A 25,115-nucleotide genomic window follows, 5' to 3' on the forward strand; every position below is an offset into this window, starting at 1 on the left:
GAACCTTCAGCTATTCAAAATCAATACCATATTTTATTTCAATTATTAAACTGTTCTTATCTCAACCCACAAGTTTTCTTACTTGCACCCTTCCAATGCTCTTTGCCCTGCATCTTGCTGGTGGTGGGGAATGAGTGAACAGCTGTGTGGTGCTTAGTTGCCAGTTTGGGCTAAACCACGACCCTGACCTTCCCACTTCTCCCCGGGAAGCACACAAAAGCAGCAAGAGGACCCACACTACAAGGGGCAGACACAGTGAGTTATTGTAGCTCTGTCCTGCCTCAGGTTTATTCTTTTAACACAGGCAATGGTAAGCAACAAACCTGGTTCTGCTGTTTGCAAGCCTCTTCAAATCTGGAGAAGTCTACTCATCATCTTGTTTACTCACGTTTACCACCAGATAATTCAGAAGGACAGCCTCTCACAGAAGAGTGGGAAGATCTGCTCACAGCCATAGAACAGCAAGGAAAAAAACTTCAGAACAATGTCTAAAAGCCCACTATTACATTTCTTGAATTCTTAAGGAAAGGCCATTTAGAATTAAGGGGTGCTTGCTTTTCTCATCTCTTTTGTGACAATGGAGTATTCAGCTAACAAAGCTGACTTCCATCTGGGTTTGCAAGCAATATGAACTTATTTATATCAAGTCAAACCTTTTTTAATTTTTTAAATATTCTTATTTTCATTTTAACAAAAGATACTTGTCTTTATCTTCGTTTAAATTCTGTTTATTTAGGGAAGGTAAAACAAAAGGTCAAGCATTTCTAGATTGCTTGTATTTGACAGATAAGACTGTGCCACTGAGACTACAGAGACTTGAAGGGACTTAGAGAAAGTGATTTCTTTATGGAGGGGGATGCACAACGTTATTGACTGCACAGAAAGGCGGTGCTGCTTAACACAGGAACGGGGTCTAGGACTGGAGACCCCAAATCAACAACAAGATATTGTAGTCGGTATCCCAGCAGACTTAAACATAACATGGAGGATTATACTCTATTTCCCCTCTCAGCACACAGTCCCTGACACAGGCACGTCTGGACAGTGTAAAAATATTCGGGGATGTCCGGCCGTAAGTTTGCTTCCCTCTCCCGCTCTCCCAGCATGACTATTCTGGTGTTTGTACATTATATCATCTGTTTAATAACTGTGCTCTCAAAACAAGCAAACAAAGAAAACACATGAAACTTCAGGGATAGCTTCTAACTCATAATTGAATGGATAATTATCCACTAGAATCTAGGCAAGTTGCTTGGGGCCACCTTAACAGGCACTGAATGGTATTACATTTTTTTTTTTAAAGATACAAACCAGAATTATCACTATCTTTAACACTGCAACCTCCATTTAAGCTGCTTTAAGAGAAAACTCCAGGGTTACGTAGCTAACCTCATAAGTTCCCCTCCCCTTTCAGGTAAAGGTAAATGAAACTGCTTCAGTCAGCTCTAACATCAACAATTCTGTAAGTAAGATTTAACCTCTGAAGGCATGTCTAGGGGAACACTTCTTGCAATATCTCTGAAGCAGTACATTCAGCTGTGTCTTTCCAAAAATGAGATATTACACACCCATTAGTACCAACATACCAGCTACAGATCTGCATCTAAACAACTCAAATTTCATCAGAAAACCAAGGACAAATATTAAAAATAGCTCTTCTCTTTCTTTACACAAATTTGCCTGTCTAGATTAGGCAAAAAGATTAGCCTGCCCTAAAATCCTGACTGAATCATGATCTTTTCTCTATCACAGTTCCAAATTAACAATTTTTTTACTTTTGTTTCATTATTCGGGCTTTGTTTTGGCAAGAGTCACAACAGTAAAACCTCTTAGTTTTCAGAGTTCCGTGACTCTCTTTTAATGTACTAATTCAAGCATAGGTGTGTGAAATAGCTACTGCAACACAATAGACACATTATTATTGATGTTAAGAACAATAGTGAAGATATTGCAGTTCTGATCAATTCACTGATACTTTTAAAATAATCTCACACAATAGGTATGTGGGAAATCCCAAATTATTATATCTATTTATTATAACTAGGCCAAGACAACTTCATGACAAAAATACCACAGAGCAACAGGCATCAAAGAGTACCAGTTAAGGTGCAAGAGATTTAACACGTTTGGCACAGCTAGGAACACAACTCACCTTGGGCAAATGATTAAACCACACTTTGCTTTACTTTCTCTTTGATGACATGGAGAAACACTCATCCCAAATCATTAAAACCGCATGAAGTGCCTTATTTAGTAGAGCATTCTCAGAGTCTCACAGGTAACATACTAAAAAAGCCCAGATTATTGTAGTAATTGGCAATGGAAGTAATTAGACTATGGCTGGCAAGGAGTAGCAATACGCAGCCAAGTGGCTCACAGTGTCTTGCTGATACTCCTTTAACATGCATTATATTTTTATGTACAGAACTATATGTGTGAGCTGTCACTGGCACGGTAGAAAAATAAATATAGAAAATAGAGGTAGCAGACAGACTAGAAAGAAATTACAGCTATTAAATAACAATTTATTAATTAATTGAATTTTTTTTGCAGAACTATGAGTTTTCTACACATGAAAAGTTCAATTAAAAAACCCCAAACACAACATATGCATGGATGTCCACAAGCATTCAGGAATAAAGAACACTGCCCCTACATCACAGAGGAAAAAAAAACTAAAAATGTGTGTTAATCCAGTAGTTTTTTCCTAGAAAAAGGTCAAACACAGCCAAGGAGTAGGATATGCTTCCCTCCAGCTGTCCTTTTAATGTCCCTCATCTTGCCAAGGAGAAAGCATCATTAAGAGTGAGAAAGAGACCATTTTACAACCCATTTATTCGTCATTGTCTGTGCCTTTTCTGGATATACTTGTTGAAGTACATTAGTCCCAGGTAGGCAGCAAGCCATTAGAGCATACTAACATCTGATGCGCACAGAAATTAATTTTTCTTTTTCAGCTTGGGAAACAGAACACTTCAGTCTGAGTTGCACGCAAGTCTTCACTGAATTAAGGAATGAACAAACAAATTTCTAAAATCAACAAACCCATGTGCTTATCCATAGTCCTTATAAATACATACCTACTCTATAAACAAACAGTGTCCTACAGTGAGACAATAATTTTCCTCTTTAGAGCAGGCTCATTAAAGGGTAATAATTTTGCAATAACAAAGCACAAGTGTAGTACTAATGAGAAGAGCAAGCTGCAAAATGCTAAGAACATCTTGTCCATTTCTTGTATCATCAGAGTATGAGCTGGAATCTGATCACCACAAAAAGGCTGCACTTTTTTTTCTTCATAGCCCAAGGTGCTCTGGAAGCAAGTTTGGTTTGCATTTTGTGTATTAATGTTGCACAAATTCCTATGGGGCTGTGTTGTAACACTTGATACCTACATGTTGCTGAGTATCAAAATTTAAATCTCAACTAGAACAGCCAGAACTATTCACTGTAAATAATATTTCTGATTTTAAAACCCTCTCTGTTTACAAAGAACTTGACAGTCATCCCTACAAATCCATAAATCTCTCATTCACAGTAAGATCGATGAATAATTTTCAGTCCATGTGCTGCTTCCAGATCTCACTTAATTCTTCTGCTATTTCACTTGTGGTATGCAGTTGACCCTACAACTCACACACAATTATTTTCACTGACTCAATGGCTACACCTTGAAGATGAAAATAACTAATAGAAAACTGAATTCCACTTTGACTAAATGAAAGTGTGGAAGTTTATAAATCTTCATAGGATACTTGTAGTCTATCTGAATGCTTATAAATAATAAAACTAGTGTGGCGTCCTAGCACAGTAGTATCGTTTTAAGGACTATTCAACCACCTGGATTGAATCTTTGCAGTCTAGGATGATTCACATTCTTCTCCAGCATTAAAAACTGGGGTGTAATAAAAATTCACACCTGCAAGTTTTTGTAAAAATTTGTAATAGGTTCAATAACATTTTTCTTCCAAAATAGAAATTCTCCTGAGAAGACAATTCTGGGTGGTTTTTTTCAGACCTACTCTGCCAAAACCTCAAACTCCATGTATTGTTTTACTAATTAAAAAGACGAAATACTGTGATATTTTGTTTAAAAAACCATATAAGATAGACCAGTTCTGTGAGATCAAAGCATATCCTCAAACCAGCCTTAAGGATTAACGTAAAGGGAAGACTTTGTTTATCAAGCATGAGCCAAGTTACTCTGTTTACCCTTACTCTTTCCCCTGATAAATAGCTATCTTTTTCAGAGATATTATTTTTCCCCAATTTTTAGCAGAATTGTGTTACAAGTCTTTTTTTCTTCTTAAGAGTCCTATGTGAAAAATAACTTCCCAACTACTTACATCTTGCAAGCCCACATTGATTTATGCTCTACTGTTTTGTTAATAACGTGATAATCTGAAACAAAATATTATTTATTATCTTTTATTATCTGCCTCATTCTTCTTTGTCTGAGGAATCATAAATTAAAGTCAACAGCCATTTTATAATCCTGCAGTTCATTATCTCCCATTTGCTAATATGCTCAGTGCCTTAGCCTTGCTCCATTTCTTTAGTAATAATTACAAAAATCAAAAGCACATTAACACAATGTGCAGAAACTTCTTGTTTTAGAACTTATGTAAGAGCTTTTCAACTAATCAGTGGCTGGTTAGGACACTGTCCTCATTCATCTCCCTCTTCCCTGCCATCCTTCATGAAAGTTTAATCTACATTTTCCATTAAGGAGTTCTCTCAATTGGTGTTCATGTTTGCAAGGTGGCTAATTACTTTTTTGATTCTTATTTGAAATGGTGGTCATATGTCCCCAACTTACCTCTTCATCCGAAATTTTTATCAAGTAGCTGCATATGTTCGTGGTCCTGAAATTTTCAGATAACAGAAGCAGAATTTCACTTACTTCATCTAAATCACAAGATTTAAAAGAGATGCAGGCAACCCACTTGCATCACCATAGTCAGGAGTGGTCAAGCCTCTAATTCTTCAAGTTTAAAACTGCATTTATGGTTGGAAACAGACCATTCTGACATTTGATCAAGCACAGATCTGGATCCAGTTGGTATGTACTTGTTTTGGGTCCAGCTGCTCCTGGTCCTTCCTCCTTAAACACACAGGATTAACTTTGTACTAGTGGTTTCTCTGTTCCTTGTAAAATTTGACTGGGAAAGAAACCATGAGTGTGCTCCCAGGTCAGGGACCACAATTATTGCCCTCCACAAGTCCATGGGCAACACAGCAAAGCAATGCTGCTGACAGGACGCAGAGCCGGTGCCTCTCTAGGGGAAGGAAAATATAAGCACTGCAACAGGATAGCAGGAGAGGTGAATTCCAGAAAGGCACGTTTTGTGATGGATGTTAAACCACCTGTTACTGTATCGAGAGGCACCCATCGTGCAGAAAACCCTGGGTTTGAATTGAGAGTTGGGAGGCACAGTATTCATGGGCAGTTTGACCCATCTCAGCTTTATCAGAGAGGTAAACGACTCTTCCATTTGAGCAAGAAAAACACATACGCCCACACAGCTGCAAAGTGCAACTTCCTTGGTCTACAAATTCAGTCATTCTAACTGCAAACTGCGTTGTCGAACCTGCCTCCCCAGGAAATACTGCCACAGTTGCAAGATCTCCAGTTCCTCATATTTCATTACGATAGACTGCAGTACGTTTGCTGGTATAATATATTATGAAGGACCATAAATAATTAAGAATTAATCATACTTGTCAAAATAAATAAATGCAGTCAGTGATGCAGAATGCTTGAATATTTTATAGCATCTTTTTGCTTATTCATGAATTTAAAAAAGTCTAGTAATCCACAATGGATTGCCTGCTCTTTACAGCACATACGGGCCTGATTCAGATCCCAACATCAGAAGTTTTCCTGTCAATCTTTAGCACATGAGTGGAATTTTAACCCTAAATCTCTGATCCTGGAGAAAGTTACCTAAGACTGACTCAGAAACATTAGTAACTCCAGGAGATCTTCATGTACTGGGCAGGGCCTAGCTCACAGATACACTAATGATTCTATCACCCACTTACAAGATGAGGGAGAATGGAAGAGAGTGAAGTGTTTTAGCACAAAATTTAAAACAAAACAAAACAATCCCCACCAACCATACACAAAGTGCCTTGACAGCCTCCCTTCTAGAGATCTCTATAGACAGATAGTTCTTCCTACCAAATACTCAATATTTTTGCATGATTCAATACCACTCCCAAGGCTTCAACAAAATTGTAAATAATATTAAATTAAATATTAACTTAAATAGCACCTTTTCCCTGACTCCAAATTGGTCTGAAACCCTCTCCTTTTTCAAAGGCAAGAAAATCTGGGCTGGGAGGTGAGGGAGGGACACACCATCACACCAACCCTACCAGCAGAGACCAAAGATCCATTAACTTCAGACATCTGTCTCTTAAAACAGACTGGTGTAGATACCTAAGAAAGAATATATGAACAGGGAGAGCAAACAGTTGTACTTCCCCACCCTTGGCCCTCAAGGATCTACTGAATTCAGTAGCTGTAACTATTCTTCTTCCTTGCACATATCCTGTTAATTTGCACACTCATAGGAGGTTTTAGCGCCAATAATACTATGGAAAAAGGCATACTGAAGGATCCCCTTTTGTTTCGATCCTGACATCTACTAACTTAATCTAATGCTTTCCAATTCTGTATTAGAAGAAATAATGAATATTCCTTCTGTACTCATATTTTTGGTGATTTATGAAGTCTTGGGAGTTTATAAGCTTTATGTATCTTTTATAAAGATTTTATAATATTTTGTGATTTTTATGAAACTCTGCCATGTATTACTTTAGATGTCTCTTGCAAGCAGGGCAGCCCTAGTTAATTTAAGTGTTCCTAAAAGACTACCATTACATACTTTAGATCATCCTTGTTTCCATTCTTTTAATAACTTTCCCAGATCTATTAAATGATTTTTTGATGCACAGGAACCAGAGCAGAATGCTGTATTCTGATACAGCTTCCCCACACATTTATACTATAGGATACTGTTCCTATTTTCTACCCTCTTTTCAGTAAGTCCCAACACCCCATTTACTTTGTGACTGCTACTGAATTGATGTTTTCACAGCTCTATTCTTACCCCAAAATCAGCTTAAGTGATTATAACCAGCTCAGAACTTGTCCTTACATGTGCCAAACTCTGATTGCTTCTCCCACCACTCAATTAAAAAAATCTAAACCAAATGTCAACTGCCACTATTATAATTTTAAGCATCCTTTTGCAATTCCTTGCAAACCAGACCTCCAATCTCTTACCCTGAATAATTTAACATTAAACCTTGCCATCTCACTATCTGTTCCTATTCAGAAGATCAATGATTTGTGTGACACCACATGCTGAACACGCCGAGTGGAGCACTCAGATGTGACCACAATCAAATGCTGAGACACCTGAAACTAGTTCTTCCTCTAGGTAGCTTAATTCATGCTGATTTGTTCCGATACCTTGAGGCTGAGCTGTATCGTGCTGTGAGGACAGGGGCAAAAACACAGGAGTTCTTCCAATGTCTCTCTTTGGAAGATCTACCAATGATTTCCTACCAAACCTTTTACAGAAACTTACATGAAGCGCAATGAATCATACCCAAAACATTTGTCTCTAACAATGTCTTGACATGGCTCAATAGCCAAGTGACAAGGATGAGCTAAACCATCCCAAAATCTAGTTATGCTATCTGTTTATCTCTGTGCATTACTGTCTGCAAAGGAGGTGAAATGAGATTGAGATAATTGGAAGTACAATTTGCAGGAAACAGTGGGGTTGGAATTACTGTGCTTAATTATTTCAGATTGAAACAGACCACACAACTATCTGTGCCAAGTAGCTGTAATTAAAGTGATTTAAAATAAGGAGATGCTAGCTCCAAGTCTTGATTTTCAAACGAGTCTTTATACGCACAAGAGTCAGAGTCATCTATGAGTTGCAGACCTACAGCTCTCCTGAGGGCTTACTAGAAAATTACCACTATGTTCAACATGCCTGATAATTAAAAAAAAATAACAATAAAACATATCACCTCAAACAACCCACCCTGGCACACCACAGATCTAAATGCATTCAACCAATGTGACACCGGGTACTTGCCTCTTGGAATAGGAGAAAATAGTAGAAGACAAACTTGAGCCTAAATTGCCTACATTCAAATGCCATCTTGACGCTGGCTTCTAAGAAAAGGATCCTTTCACTAGCAGCTTTCTGTATAAGGGGCTTCTTGAGTCAGGGACTGTAAACAGACTATTGAATTAAATAACCAGCGATTAATGTATTGTGCAAGAATTCATCTAATCTTTCTTTAAACTTATGCGTACTTCTGGCCTCCATAACATTAATTCATGCATCTTATTACCACAGTTTATTCAGGTACTACATCAAAAATACCTCCTCTTGCTTGCTCTATACCCAGCACCCACTAACTTCACAGCTGCTTCCCATTGCTCTTCAATGTGCATTTTTATAGACCTCTACGTCCTACCATGGCAGACAGAATAAATAATCTTTGTCTGTTTAGTTTTTCCTCATACAGGAACTTTTCCATATCCCTGATAATCTTTGCTGTCCTTCCCTATACCTCTTTTTTTGCCTGGATAAAGCTTGTAGCCCTAACTCCTCCATTTCCACTTTGTAGCTCCATTCTCATCAACACCACCTAACCCTTACAGGCAGAGACTTCAAGTAGGTGTCACTAACAGCAGAAAGGATGTTAAGAACTTTTCTTCTTTCCCAAGATTAGAAGAGCACAAATACACCTAAAAATCTTTTTAGGACTTACAATCTTAATGAAATATGCTGGTGTTCACAGATAAGGATCATGAGCAGGAAAAATAATTCAAATAAATTGCATTTTCTCTGAAGGAAAGGGAAGAGTCTGTTGCACTCCTCTCTTTTCAGGCTTCCCTGCTCTCTTTAGATACTGGAACTTTTTTGTCTATTAAGGGCAAAATCCATGTTTTGATGTCTTACCAAACAGAAAACCTAAGCCTGGGATACAAGGACATTGCCTAAAATGGTCTCCAAATAAGCAAGCAGTACACAGGACCTAGAGCAGAGGTAAAAACAGACTCCGTTTTATTCACCTCTTCCAAACACTGAATGACCTTAAACACAGGCATCATAGTACTGTTCTCATCCAAATACCATCCAGGGCATGCGTCAGTCTAATTCAGATTTACACAATACTATATTTAATATTTTGCTTCCCATATATACGATGCAGATTGCCTTTAGACAAAACCAAATCTTTCAAGTGCAGAATGACTCCCTTTGTCACTCTGTTTGCATTCATTGCCTGCTGCACTAAAAGGATTGCAGCCATCTTAAGTCTTTTAGGAAGACATGTTTGTTTGGGTGGAGTTTTGGGGTTCTTCTGTTAGAGATTTTGGGGGGGGATGGGAGTGAGGGGGTGTTTTCGAAAAAGCTAACCACTACACTGAAGGCATAGTTGTATTCTTCTTACCTTTAGGTGTATTCTCAGAATAATCTCTCTCTGGCCCATCCAGGATGCTTAGCTGTGAAATCTCCTCTGCACTCAGTCTGAGCCAGGCATTGTTGGGGGCTTCCTGATCTTTTGAGGTAAGGGAATATTCCAGCTCACAAGGAGATTCAAAATTGCAGTCAAATACTGGAAAAATAAAACAGACATAGAACACACCAGGTTAATCAAATCCAGTTTCCTCTGTGCTGGAAGGTGCGTATACACACTCATTTCACACTTTAGTAAGTTAGGGCTTGCTTTTTTCCATAATGAGGAAGAAAAAAATGGAGGAAGTCTCTAAACAGACAGACAAAAATGTGCCCAAAATGGACTGCACAGAGAGGTTCTTTATGAAGGTAGCAGCAAATCAAGAAGGCGGCTCAAGAGCCAGTAATCCCCCTCCAGGACAGACACAGGGGCAGCACAGGCTAAAGCAGGGAAAGGCATCACTTAGACTAAAGGGAAACAGCTGCGTCAGTTGATAAAATAGGAGAGAAAGCAAATATCTTTGGGGATGCTGGTTCAGATTCAACCAGGACCACTATAGTGCGAAGACCACTAACATGGTTCATAGTGACATTCCAACTGCTTGAGCACAGGGCTCTGCAAAGCACATCATGTACCCTGGCCATATGGGACATGCTGGTAGCCATGGGGACTGTACCATGCAAAGAAACCTTCTGACCTCCTGGGTCTGAAATGCTTCACTGAGGCAGCAGAAGCAGCAGAAGCTTGATCTGCTGCTGCAAAACTTCAGCCTCCAGGCAATACAGCCAGCACCTGCCTCCAACACAGACAGTGCTTTTTGACGTGTTTCTCTTTCAGAAACCAATTACCCTGCTGGTGCAACTATGATTCACTTCCCAGTGTCCAATTTACTACCACACCATAATTCAAGTCACTTAACACAACATGCAGTGATAACCTGCACGGATTTTAATCATCGAGATTGCTAAATTTTCTGGAATGCCCTGTACACGTGTGCTTTTGTCACCACAGTCAGCACTCAACACAATATTCGGTAACAGAAATAAACTATTTCTGACCTAACTCAATGTTTCTGAAAAGGCTAGATCTATTTGAAAAAGCCCAACAAAATAATCCAGCTCTTCCTTGGAGTCTTCTACACCGTCTACTGTCCTGCACCAGCTATGCAAGCGGAACAAATAATCTGAATTAACATTAGTCAAATTAACTGGTTTTTTTAAACTTCAATTACATTCTCTATTAAACATCTAATGTCTTCTTAGTGTGCACAGATTTATGTAGTTCACCCTATTCTCCTGGTGATATAACATTTTCTAATCTGAAGGTTAATACTGTTGCCCTCTCACTATACTTTTCCCAGCTAATTTGCCTTTTTAACAGCAAGCTTGAAGGAGCGAAATCTATTCTTCCAGTTTATATTTGATTTTCTTAATCGGGTGCTTTATCATTCACTCAGCATTTTGAATGCTTCACTACACCATATAATGTAAGAAATCCATATATACCACAAGCAGCAGTAACAAGGATCATATATATTTCCTCAAATTTGAAGGCACAAGTCGCTACCTTCTTTAGGCTTCTATGTTATCAATATAAACATCATGATACATGAGGCACACTTCAATTTAGGCAGCAGGGAACAGTTTACTGCACAGCTTACTACTGCAGTATCATACCCAAATCTCAGACTACTTATCTCTAGTCCTTTAGATGTTCTTTAAAAAAAAAAAAAAGAAAAACAAATCTAACATTTTTGGAACCCTGTAAAGTGTTAAGAGACTATTAAACTTTGTATCAAAGCCCAAATAGACAAAAGAGCAACTCAACACTAACTCCATGTTATAGAAGATACATCATCATTACTGTGTAGTTTAGTTTTGGGCAAGACCTCGAGCAGTATGTGCCTCAAGGCACTGTCAAAAAGGAGGGAATGGGAAGAAACACAGCTCATGCAAAGACTTTTGACAGAACCCACAGAACAATGGAAGAGAAAACTCAGGCCAAGAACAGCACATGGCAAGAGCAACTGTTTCAAATCAACTATTTAATTCTTTGTGGGCTTCTCTCCCCCACCAATCTCTCCTGTTTTCATGAGCTTCCCAGTAGTGACTGCTTGCTCCCACTCCTGTCCCACCCAGAAGCCTTGGTGCTCCCTTGCCCCCAGGCAGAGAAACCCTCCATAGAATCATAGAATGTCCTGAGTTGGAAGGGACCCACAGGATCATTGGGTCCAACTCCTGTCCCTGCATGTGACACCCCCACAGTTCACACCATGTGTCTGAAGGTGTTGCCCAATGTCTTCTTGAATACAATCAGGCTTGGGACCATCCACGGGGCTCTCATATTTGCCTTGTCAGTCCTCGCCCTGACACTGATCACGGTGCCCACAAGCACTCCACGGCCCGCTCAGCTCCCCCATTCAATCTCACTTTCCTGAAACTCCTCCTCGAAAGAGAGCTATCAATGGGTTGTGGAGCCCTTAAAACAGCACGCCTCTGACCTACAACTGGGACAGCTTAATTGGGGCATGTGATTAAATACCAGCCATCACATTTAGTGTAATGACCCCTGCAGACAACTAAAGCCTCTGCCTGAAGGGGGGAAAGTAAAGGAAAAGATGCAAGTAGCAACACCATTTCCTTCCCTTGCAATGAACAGCCTACGGAGAAGCGGACATGATCCCACATGCCTGTTGTGGTCAAGCTGAATGGCCTTTACGACATGTTAGTCCTTCAAAGAAGAGGAGACTGCTTAGCTCATACCTCTGAGCATGTCTGAGCATACCTCTGAGATGCATATTTGCATCTTTTACAGAACTTGACAGTCCCCCCACATCACCAGAAGACCTGCAGTATTCATAGGCTCTTATTTAAATTAATCTCATGTCAGACAAAAATTTCAGTGTTTTTATCCTATTCAGTACAAAGAAACGATGACAAGAAATACTATCTGATGCAACACAGCAAAGACTATGCAAACAGCACGCAGTCTTCCAAGCCTAACATTAACATCTTACCCTCAGGCTTTCCGTCTTCTTTAATGTCCTTCACTACTGACAATGTAATATACTTTATAAAAAAAGCATTCTATACAATACACACATGGTTTTTTTCGCTGATAAGCTGCTCTTGTTGTGGTAGCTGCTACAAGACCATATAAACCACACTTGCAAATACAGAACCTTCACAATATTTGAACTGCTGCCACAAATCACCTGCCATTTTTTATGCTTCTGAATAGAAAAATGGTCTATCTCCTTCCTTTTTTACTTTTGTCTTAATATGTTCAAATACGACACACAGTTTATTTTTTTTCTTGCCCAGTTAAGCAGGTAAAGAAGCGGCTATATGCCTTTGGAAGCTGAATAAAAGCCATTCTGTGCTTTTCTGAAAAACAGCAGACACTGCAGGAAAGGTAATTAAATCTAACAACTTTTACAGATTATTTTTTAAACCTACTACCAATGTAAATTGACAACATACAGAGCTTTAGGACTTGAATAGTGTGCTTAGTCAGTAAAGCGGAGATTTTTGTGATTTTGGTGGGTTTTTTAGAAAAAAAAATCACAAAGATTTATATCCAGTGTATGCATTTATGTCATAGCTATAGACACTATAGACCCTAGAGGGTCTGTAAGAGTTTAGGTTCCAGCAAATTGCAAAATCTCCTTTTAAAGATGTTGAAAAAAAATGTCCAACCCCTTGTTCAACAATCTTTTGCGTCTGCAACCACTGGACACTAGAGAGACAAAACAGTTAATTCATTAGAAGTCTAGTTCATCATCATTACACCTTTAAAGAGGAAACAAAAGTGATTATTACAATCAAATTAAGGTAAACATCTGTTTAAGAAAGGCTGTAGACAATCATTTCAGTTTCTGATACGTAAGAAGATACAGGTTACCAGCCATAGACTGAAAAGTAAATTAAGCTACTACCTGATTGAAAAGACAGTAGAATCCATGTGTTTGTCTAATGACATTAAAATCTTGCAAGTGCTTCAATTTATTTATTTTTAATCAACATGCCTAACAGCAATAATTTGCACACAAACACCTAAAATATCGAGCAACTACAGCTGTTTCAATTAAAATGATTAGAGTTTTGTAATAAACAAATGACTTAAAATAGTAGTATAAATAATACACCAAAACACAGTAATCTGCAGGAAATAACCTTTTTCATTGCTGCAGCTCAGATAATAGATCATTCACTCTTTGGATCATCTTAGATAATTTGTGTAACCACACATCACAGAAACATGCCTTATTTAGAATGAAAATAATCTAATTTAAAGAGAGATATAAAAAGCTTGTTCTTTTTAAGAAACTATTCTGATTACCCCTTCTTCAGCTGCCCAACAATAGATGAGGTTTATTTGCTTTAAACCACATCTCCTTCCAACCGCAAAAGTCTTACCAGGAGGTAATTCCCTCTTAGATTGCTCCTTCCTAGTTCTACATGTGTCTGACTTTAAAGGGTCCCTTTCATTCTTGGTCTGCTGACTCTTACAAATCACTACTCCTTCATTACGCTCAGCTCGTCACCCCTTTGCAAAGGTGTGGTTGCTTTCTCACCTCACTATGGCAGATAAGGGAGTGGGTAGAGGTTCTCTGTTTGCAGAAGGGCCAGCTTAGAGATGTACATCCTAAGTGGCATCTCATCAGCTTAAACATGACTAATTTGCACTACATTTCGAGAAACAAGCGTAGAATGTACAGGTCACTTCCTCTGACCAAAACAGGACCACAACCTCCTTCAACAACACACCTCCTCCAATGGGCAATGTTCGCAACAGCAGTACAGAAACAGATAAAATATTCTTGTGCAGGATGTCTTTTTTAATACAAATATTGACAGATATTCCTTGTGGAGGAGACATAATTTAAATTGTATAGTAGAGATGTGCTCTGCTGAGTGAGCTTTGAGACCTCCATCAATACCCACTAACCTCTATTATACTCATGTTATAAGGCCTATAAGCTTTTAATTTATGACAGGGAAATGACAAATTGATTTTCCAGTTATTAATCCTAGGGACAGAGTCAGTTCCTCAAGCCTTCTCCGCATTCCCTCTGGGTAGAGAAGGGCACAAGGCACCCAGTCTAAGTGTTTCAATTGCCTCATCAGGGCCTTCTAAATTTCTGTCCACCAATACAGGGGTCCACAAGTAGGGTGATACAAGGAAGTCTGCAGCAGTAAGTATTTCTCCCCAAAAATGGAGCATAAATAGGAGATTGTGCTCTCCAGTTGTCAGCTCAGCAGCCTGCTGAACACCCAGGAGGACCTCGTGGAAGAAGACACACCAACTCCAGGCCAGGCCCTGGGAAGTGACCATTGCCCTGCTGAAACTCTTTGCAAAGGGATCCCTAGTACTACTGTGCAGCTGGAGGTATCAGCTGTGATTTAAAATAAGTGAATCCACCACAGGATGGAAAGGTACAGAAAAAAAAACACATCGGAAAGGGAAAAGGTATCAGCAATCATGCAAATTAAAGAGGAAAAACAATTGCGGGGTTTAACAGCCCTGTTCCTGCTGAGAAAGCAAGCCTGAGGAGATATTTTCACCTACTTCCTTCCATTGATCAGCCCTGAGACAGGGCAAACTGGCGCATTTTAAGGAATAGTATGAGACCTGTATCCCCACCAGGCACCTCAGGCCTTACTACCTGTAGCAAGTGTCTGCACTGACAGTAGCTGCCTGGTGTTGGGCTGCTGCCCCAGCAGCTGACACACAAGAGCACAGCACCATGACATGGCAGGGGAGGGACTGGGGAGGCTCTGGGGAGGCTCTCGAGGAGCTCCATGGCACCACTCCGCACAGCAAAGTTTTGGGGTCTGTCCCACCTGGTGCGCCTCTGTCACCTGCAGGTGAAGTGGTGAGGAGAGCAGCTGGGCAGCGCAGCAACCGCTCTCCCCGCCCTGAGACCTGCCTGTGTTCACTAGGGACCTCCTAATAATTTAATGCTACTTAACACAAGCAAGCTCATCGCGCTGTGTCCTTCTCCTGCACCAGCAGGTCTTCACGTACGCTCCCCCGACCTTGAATTTACTGCCAGAAGCAGCTCCCTGGCCCAGAGCGCTGATGTTGTGTAGGGGGAGCCTCTCCACGCTCTCCCCGCACAATGCCCAGCCTGCTCAGCCTCGTGCCACCACAGCACCTGTTTTGTGACCCCACAGGCCGGGCTGAGCGGAGCCCCAGCCAAACCCCAGAGCCAGGTGAGGCCGCCAGGCCCTCACCTGGGGGACAGGGACATGCCCTTTCAGGAAAAGAGGATGTGGAGGAGGACAGAAGATGTCCTGGTGGGGCCCGGTGAAGCCGAGGGCCAAGCTGGTGGCCTGCCTGGGGGGTTCCCTCATGACAGAGCCTTTAAATGGATCCTCTGGGGAGTGAGCCACAGCTGGATGGGCCACTGCTTCGAGAAAATGGCAATAATGCAACCATTCATTTATTTGTTAAGAGAAATCTTTAAAATGACAGCATATACTTTATATCTACCCAGCTCCTTGGTGTGCACCACAGACTGAATCACCACAAATCTCTGACAGCTGCTTTGTTCAGTGGAAATCAAGCTACAAAGAAGAGAGCCAAGACTCCTTTATCAATCAATTATAAGCACAGTCTTTCAAGACAGTTACAGAGAGAGGTGTGAGGAGAGCAACCAGCAATAGCTCTCATTTCATTCCTCCTGCTCTAAGAAGTGACAAAGCTCATCCTCCACACAAGAAATATTTGTCCACCAAGTTTTCCATGTGTGCAGCAGAAACAATAAATGAAAGTGCATTTCTAATGCCAGTTCTGGCCAAAGACTGAAGTACTGTCTAACAGCGATTGTTAGAAAACATGCTCCAGCTGGTTCAAAACAGTAGTTGGATGAACTGTCATATTTTGACAGTTCATACAAAGGACCTCTTGCATGAAGTCTGAGAGGTCTCTAGAGACAATGAATACTTGAGAGACAGGGAGAAAAGACATTTCTTTTCTTACTCTGTGTTATTTTCTTATTGAAAAAATTTTGAGCTGTCATTGGCATATTATCTGCAGATGCGGGGGGATATAAGGAAAATAATAACTTGAAAGAAAGTAAAAATTTCTCCCCAACGAGATTTTCTTTCTTATTTCTTGTTTAGCACAGCCTTCAGTTTAGCTAGGCTAAACTGCTGCTTTTCCTGTGATCTTCCTCCCTCTGGATTTCAGCACCATTGTGTGTGACAAAAATACCATTTAATTGTTAAACAACAATTCTTGCATGTGTATATGGGGTCACAGCACCTACTGTTTTATATGGAGCAATTATATTAATCTGGTATAAAAAACTGCTGTTAATTGAAGTCTTGCTCTATTATATTTATAACATTACTTCCAAAACTATGTTGGAGTACTTTTAAGCTTGCAAAAAGGATGTATCTGAATCAAGGTAGTACATCACATTTGCGACATCTTTACTAAGAAAGCATTGATTCTTTTTTGCCTCTGGGACAAAGTATTATTCTCCTCATTCCTCTCCTGACTTTATCTCACCTTCCAAACAGGAACTTGTTGTAACAATTAGTTCCTATCGATGCATCTCACTATGCCACATTGAGCCAAGTATCATGATAGCTTTATCATTCTGAAGATGTCAGTATTAGTCTGATTTGTTGTAGATTTATAAAACAAGTAGTCATGGGAACCTAACTGCAACATGAATTCATCTGACTGGTGCCCTCTTTCTCTCTGTTTTCCCTTTTGTTTGATGTTCAGGCTCATTGAGTTTCATGTCAGCAGTGTCTATCTGGTATCCAACTCACATGAATGAAATGGTACTTTGAATGCATGCACATGAGTACTGCAATTCAGCAAATTGCACATGACCTACCAGAGAAAAAAAATTAATAATCCGACACCTTGCTGAGCAACTGCTGTGCCACTGAGCATCAAATACACAGCAAGAATGGCCCCACGGCAAAATTAGTCTAATGCATTATTTTTTCCTTAGCAAACCCAATTCAGGAAATCAGGAACTCATCACAGACGACATTCTGTTAGAAAGCATAAAAAAAAACACCGAACAACCCTGTCAAATTAGTTTTCAGAAGACATAGAGCTGAGTGAAGTTATTAATAAGTTGTTAATTAAGGCCATCCTTTGGATTATGCTTTTAGTACCTATTAAATCAAAGCTGTGAATAATTATGCACTCTTGGAATGTATGTGCTCCTCTGCTGAACTCACTTTTTGTAGACATTTTTAAGCACACTAATAATTTGGTAGCCAAATTTGCTACTTCCCCCTGAGTTCTAGTCCCAGTTAATTTTGGAATCCAAAACACCACTATTTCCTAAACTTGAGGGGCGAGGTGGGGGGGCAAAAAAAATATCTGTAAACTATATTGCAGAAATCTGACACAGTCCAAGAGAAGTACTTCTGTATTTTGCACAAGGCTGGTTCAGAACAGCCAAGGAGTTCAGCTGCTGCTGGGGTATCTGGCAAAGAGATGCACAGGTAGCACGGTGGCACAAGAAGAATTTAAAAGCAAACATCATCTCCTGTTTCCCAAAAGGTCCAACATGACAACCCTTACGCCTGTTACTCTTACAAAACGTGCTCTTCTTTGAAAACAGGGTTTAGATGAGTTGAATTGCATTTGTTTTTTTCCCAGTTGGTGGCACTTTGCACAATTGCCACCATACCCTGCCAGGCTCGTGTTCCAAGTTGAGGGGTGTTGACTGGCCTGGTGGGATGTGAAGCATGGGGCAGAGAGGGGTATATTAACTGTGTGAAGGCTTCCAGGCCTTAAGGGCTGCCCGCTGTCTGCAACCCCTCTTAGAGAAGCTTAATGGATTTCTTACACAACAGCTATGCAGAAGAGAAAATGAATATTCAACCAACCAGGACAAGAAATTAAATATGTGGCTGGGTGCTGTTAATCATGTAAGCCTCAGGACAGAGTTCCATCAGGGCTGGAAATGGGTGATTAATACACTATCGTAAGTCCATGTATGCAGAATGCATTAAAAGTTTGTTCTAGCCACAGGAAATGGTCTGAGTGTACCTCAAAGAGAGTAAAAGAAAACACAAAAACATAGAGATTTAAAGACCTGTCCTGCCCTGCAGGCTGAATTCCCAAATAATTTTGACTTCATGTGGGGTTTTTTTAAGTCTTTATTTTCTGAAAGGCAAGTGGATTTTGTGTCTTTGAGGTGGTGGATGATTAATCAATGCTCAGATAGAGGCAAATCTAGAAACCCCTAGACAAAATGGAAAAAGAGGTCTTGTGAATGCATCACTCAAGTATCCTGTTGTGCCAGTGATTACCTATTGGGATTGCTGCATATAGTTTCAAAGCTATCATCAAGCACTGCTCCTGCCAGAACTACTAGAGGCAGTCCATCAGGATTTTTAATTCTGAGCGTAGAAACAGGGAACTTAGTTTGGCAGAGAAGAGGGACCCTACATTTCCATTTGATCAGCCTTTCAATCAAAGATGTTTCTCCAATAGTGGAACATGGGAAAAAAGTAATTAAGACAACTATTATTGCCCCACTCCAGCAATGTCAGCCAGTTAATTAGATGGGTCCCATCAGGTGATTAGGCAAAGTTTTGATAGAAGTTTTATAGAGAACTCTGTAATCTTAATCATGCTGGGAGCAGCGAGGAAAGCTTCTCACAGAAGAGGAAAACACTATAACAGTGAAGGACTGATGGGTTTTATTTCTGCTAATGATTTATTGTGGGATTTTGAATTAACCACTTGATCAGAAGGCAGGGGTGGTCTCAGGACAAGGTTACTCATTTAGAGCTTGGATGGTCTTTGTCTTCTACCTCGCTCTGCTGAGTCCTTGTGTGACCTTCACAGAGCTGCTCAGATTCAGCTGCTGAAAGGCACCATCCATCCCTGTCATGGTCATAGCAGTTCTGGACAGAAATCTAGATCCCTGGGAAGTTTACTAATAAATATTCAGGTGCGTATAAGCTGCAAGTATGCAGAGGAATAGAGAGAAGTTTTAAGAATTGCCCTTTTGGGCTTGGGCTGTGCTTACAGTCTCTACTCCACATCCCACAGTAGCCCCCTGCACATAGTATACCTGAAGTGCAAGGACATATTGTCCCCATAGCAATGCAATGGCACATTCCAGTCTGAAATGCATGACTTCAGGGCTACTGCCACCCTTTTAATTTAAAGGAGGTTCTGCCAACTTTTGGTAACATTCAAGTGCAAACCTAGGGAAAATAAAATACTCCTTCCCATCTTCAAGATTCTCCAGTAGTTCAAGGTACGTGTCCCACATTACAACTACTGAGGGAGAAAACGTTTTAGACTTGTCCTGAGTGAAGGTTGTATTTTGTGCAACACCTCATCAAATTTCTGCCTTTCCTTGCAAAACAGATGGTTGGGATATGGTAGAATTTGGTCTTGTGCAACCAGCTAAAATAATAATAAATCATTTCTGCTTAGATGCAGTACATTTATCTCCATGTGATGCTGTCAAATGGAATCAATGCTTCTAGGTTTTAAGAACAAAGACTTCCCTTTGAATTGTATTACTGAGAAACTGAAAGAGTTTAGGAAGAAGTAATAAAGGATAAATTAAAAATCATCCTTGCAACTTCTGAGAAAGCCAAGTGAGGGAAAAAAGATTGTACTACCGTCCCTTCCAAAACGAAATTGGTGTGTCCTCATCGTTCAAGCAGATACAACAGCTAGGAGCAGATATTGTATGCCAGTGGAAAGAATATATATTGCACACATAAAAGGCTGCAACATAAATTTGAAGAAATATGGGACTCCTTCATACAGGTAGGTCAAACTTTTCCCTCAAGCAGATAATTACAGGCTTGGGGTGAGTAAATCTTATTAGCCTCTCAGCACCTTATCTCCCCTCATAGAGACTGGTAGTAGATATATAGTAGATATATTCTACTTTAGTCACTTTCTGGATTGCATATTAGATATTGCCTTATGCAGTCTGGTCCTAACTATGGCCATAGTATTTCACAGTGGAATGGCTGTGGTTAGTCAGAAAACAGGTCATACCAAAGAACAGACAAAAACAGATTCCCAGATTTTGGAAGGGATGGGAACTATGAAAGGAGATGTCAAGAAAAAATAGGTTGGATACACACCACTTCTTTTTATATCATCACTGGATTCCAGCACAGCACCCTAATGTTACTGTCAGGGACCTTGTTTGTGAGGGAACAGGGCAGGCTGGACTAGCCAAGGCCACCAACACCTCCATGGAAATGGTGATAGGCAAAGGCCATATTAGGATATCAGGCTGACCCCAGGCTGGACTGATACGGGGTTCCTGAGCCCATGACCAGGGTGGGGAAATGCCCCAAGGGTGGCTGGGGTGGGGTAGTAAGACTTACTAGTGACCTCAGGGTCTGATGGTTTGGATATTTTATCATGAATCATTTGACTTTTTTGTTTTGCTCTAGTATTATCCACAGGCAGTTAGTTACAGCCTCTTGAGGATAACATACAAATGCTACTCACTGTGTCGTCCTCTGTGGGAGAAGACAGGGGATGTATCTCTCATGACCCAGGTCAAGTTCCAAGCAGAGTAACCAGGAGGAAGAGGAGGGCTGTTTGCTAGAAGATCAGAGGTGCTCAGACCTTTCACAAAAAAAAAAAAAAAAAAAAAAAGGAAAATAAGCATTATGTATGATATAGCTGTTCATATACTACACATCAAGCACAAAGATCTTAAACAGTTTTATAGACCATGTGCAATAAGCACCAATATTCAACTACTTCTCGCTCAGTTCTTCCTTCCTGATACACATGTGCACAGGGAGACAGGAAATAAATTGCTTTACGTAGCAAAATTATCATCAAATAGAAAAACTGACAACTTCATTCTCACGGTGATTCTAAGTTCTCCTTGGCCTTTTGGTCCATTCTGTTAGAAGTTTTGTTAGGATGTGGAGATCCCTACACGGAACAGGCAAACATGTACCAGCTTCTGTTCAACAACCCAGTGCATCTCAAGGATGCATTTGGGAACTGGAATACGACAGCAACCCAGGGCAGGCAAGGATCTATACAAACCTGCACTACCTCTGCACCACCACAATGGTCCTACAGGTGCAAAGAGAAACAGTATCTGAAATAATATGAATGGTCAGTGAGCAAAGCAGAACTCTGTAAGCTTTGAAACCACAGATTTTCCCTGTGAATGTTTAAGTTGGATTTTCTGAAGATGGCAGGATCTTGAGTATTCTCATCTCATTTTTCGAGGTCCCCAGGGGAAAGGTAGGATTTAACTTTGTAGAAATACAGGCAGGCAAAACTTGTGTTTGGAAGGTTTGTTTGACGGAACAAAATAAACCTCTGGACTGCTGATACCTTCTGATTTTTCAGAGAAGCCACAAAGTATTTATTGTGCAAAAAGAAAATAAAAAGTACATTTTTTTATCTGTTAAGTAATATTTTTGTCAAGAATACTATAGTTGCTTACTTTAATTCTTTTAGTTTAGGTGCAATGCTAAGCTTCACTGTAATAACAGCAAAACAATTTGATAGTATGTCCCAATAAAAGCTTGGTAAAATTTTCAATAACAATAGGAATTAACTGACTTAAAGTAATAATTCAGAGTGCTGAAGAATTGTTCTTTTGAATGGATAAATAGTAATGGACAATAAAAGACACATTTAAGAGGATAACAGTAAACATGGAAAATGGCTGAAGCCTTGGGGAAAACACTGCTTTGATTCTGTTAAAGCTCTGCTTAGCCCTGTTTCCCACTTCCACTGAAGAAAAACTTGAAAATTTCAGAGAGACTTGTCAGAAGCTTTAAATACCAAGCGTTAGCTGTGCCCTGTCTCATCCTCAGTGTGATCTCCTTTTTAGCACACTCTGGTAACTGCGTAACGACAGAAAAAACTAGAGAAATGTAACTGTTCTTGTGTAAGAGCTGTAACTCGTGCTCATGGCTTAGAGCAATAATCTTCAGGACAAAAATGGACTTCACACTGTATTGTAAACCATTCTAGAGTGGCAGAAATTTAATATCCCTAATGTCTCAATTAAACCTGGTCTCTACACTAAGTTACGATACAATAACTAAATATCCTCTGTTGTTGTCCGGAATGTAGCTACAGAAGATCAGGCCAGTGATTTATGAGGGTAGTTATCAAACCTGGTGTCCTTCCTTCAACCGTGAATGATGAAGAGATAAGAAACTATGGAATCACCTTTATATTGGCTTTTCTTTCCTAACATCAAGACATAGCTGACATGTCTTTCAGTAGCCCCTGATACAGCTGGTTGTGGCAAGCAATGTCAGGTTTCATTACCATAGTTATAACAGTTTCGAAAAGCAGATTATTTTTCCTACAAATGTGCTTCAATTTGATGCTAATAGAATAAATAAAAGAATAACGTTAAAAATGAGTTCCTGAAATATGCTAATTTTAAAAGCAATGTGTGTTTTGCCTGATGTGAGATGTCTGACCAGTATCAATGAAACATCTGTACCCAGTGACTCTCCAAATGGGGAATGACTTAATATCCTAAACACAGGTCACATGTCTTCCATAGACAAGAACTCTGGGGCTTCTTCACCCCCAACAGACCCAAACAAATGTAGATGTCATGCATTTAGTACTGCCAGAGAACCAAGCCTTGGGGTCAGAAACCTGTGAAAACTTCACACAAACCTGAAAAGCCGACCTGCTCCCCCATCTCGGTTCCCATGGAAAAATCATCTCAGAGAAAGTCCCACCATGTATTTCTCTCCCTAACACTACAGCCACAGAGCTTGAAATTAAATCACTGCTGCTACCCTGACCAGCCTTACCTGGAAGCCAGTAACACAACGACTAGCTGCAGCACCCCAAATTCCCCAGCTCTCCTCACCTTTAGAAAAATCCCTCTGGCAACTGCAATGCACTACACATTGCATTCACCAGAAATCACGCCTGCCTTCAGCACGAGCTACGTGGAAATGTTTCCTCTGTCACCAATAAGCATAAAAATTGAGACAAATAAATTTGAAAATGTGAACAGGGAAGACAGGGCTGTCCAGACACCTGAACCTCCTCTCTATCAGCACCCAGAGGTGCGTAAGAGATAACATGATAAAACGGAAAGTTTTTCTCTATTTTTAAAGAATGGAATGGATTCAGTTCAATTCATTTTAACCTAAGAACTTCTTTTTCTCATATTCTTTAGGATTAATTTTGGAACTTCATCTCAGATGATTTGCTTGGGCTATTGGTCTGAAGCTGAAGACAAGAAGATTGTATCAGAAGTTATGAATCTTCCCCAATTAAGTTATCTTCAGAGAAAGATGCTGGGTAAAAGGTTTTTGTATAGCCACGAGGCTACTCTTCACAATGAGGAATGATTTGATTTCAGAGTGAGCTATAGGTTAGGAGAAGGAGAGACCTTTCCTCTTCCACCTTCAGGGCATTTTACGTCCAGAAAGGTAATTACAGAAGACTATATCAGCTAAACAAATGCTTCTTGTGCAGTGAGGGTAATGCAAACGTAGACTACACTGTAGCCATCTTACAAAATAAAGGTTTGTTGGGTTTTTTTCCCCTCTCCAAAACAATTCATACTGAAGCCAAAAAGCATTAAGAAAATTTTGTCTCCTTTTTGAATATGCTAACTTCCTGTTTGGGTTGTTTGTACCAAGGTGCTCTGCCACTTGTCAACAGTAACCTGGACCTCCAAAAAATATCTAATGGATTAGCAACTGGAAGCTGACAGCTCCATTTTTAGTAGCCAGAAGTATGGCGAGGTACAACAGAGATTTCTTTGATATTCCTGCCTAAAGGAATATCCAGGGCCAGATCCAGACCCAAGGTATTCCATCACAGCTAGAAACACACACCTGAAGAGAACATTTGACATTTCTGTTTTTCAACTTGTGCAAAGGAATCTCCTTAGGGGGTGTGAAATTCATGCAGGTCACCAAGAGTTTTGATAAAAAAAAAAAAACCAGAAAATGGCTCATGTGTACTGAAGTCAAGCCTCAAGGCCACAGATTCATTAAATAAAATATTTATGTATTACTTGAATGAAAAATACCTCTTTAACAGAATAACCCTGCATGTTCACATGCAAATGGAAGGACAAGAGGAGCTTTCTACTTGAGTCGTTTTTAATCAAGCCAAATTTCCTCCCTTTTTTCCTTTTCTGTAAGAAGGAAGAAATATTCCCAGCAATTAACATACGTAGTTTTCTAAAGTTCCGTGCAACTCAGAAATGTAATTAATTTTTTATCAAAACACCCATACCTTTTTTAACCAAAAAGTGCCCCTTCATCCAACTGAATATTGCTTATTGCTACCTTTGGATATTGCTTCACTACTCAGTGGCTAAGCTGTCTCACTTTGCTGACCTGTATTATTCCCAGTTTTTCTGAGCTGGTCCTCATAAAATCTGTGTCCTAGCAGCAAAACATGATGGAAATGCTTTACAATGAAAATACTAAAAACATAGCGAGAATTAATGCAGGCAACCTAATATCTTTATGCTTGGGGTGATATGTTCCTGTAAGCTAGTGGTGAATCTGAGGTGACAAACCTGCATGTGCCAGTCCTCTAGATTTCAGACTTGCAACAGATGTGTAAGTTAATAACTGAAATAAAAATGTACTTTCAGCTACATCTAGAAAAAT

The 25,115-nt window shown here is 39.9% G+C and overlaps 1 protein-coding gene across 1 annotated transcript in view; it reads right to left on the bottom strand.

Moving 5' to 3' along the window:
• ALK (ALK receptor tyrosine kinase) overlaps window positions 1-25,115 on the bottom strand; it is a gene marked incomplete at both ends in the record, with an annotated part of 331,753 nt that overhangs the window by 226,541 nt on the left and 80,097 nt on the right. The window contains 2 exons of the mRNA XM_082048887.1: window positions 9,493-9,657; window positions 20,980-21,092. Of these exons, the coding sequence (XP_081905013.1) occupies window positions 9,493-9,657; window positions 20,980-21,092 (278 nt within the window). The remainder of the gene's footprint in view (window positions 1-9,492; window positions 9,658-20,979; window positions 21,093-25,115) is intronic.

This window comes from Streptopelia decaocto (assembly GCF_964273445.1).
Source record: "Streptopelia decaocto genome assembly, chromosome: 3".
In the NCBI taxonomy this organism is placed as follows: Eukaryota; Metazoa; Chordata; class Aves; order Columbiformes; family Columbidae; genus Streptopelia; species Streptopelia decaocto.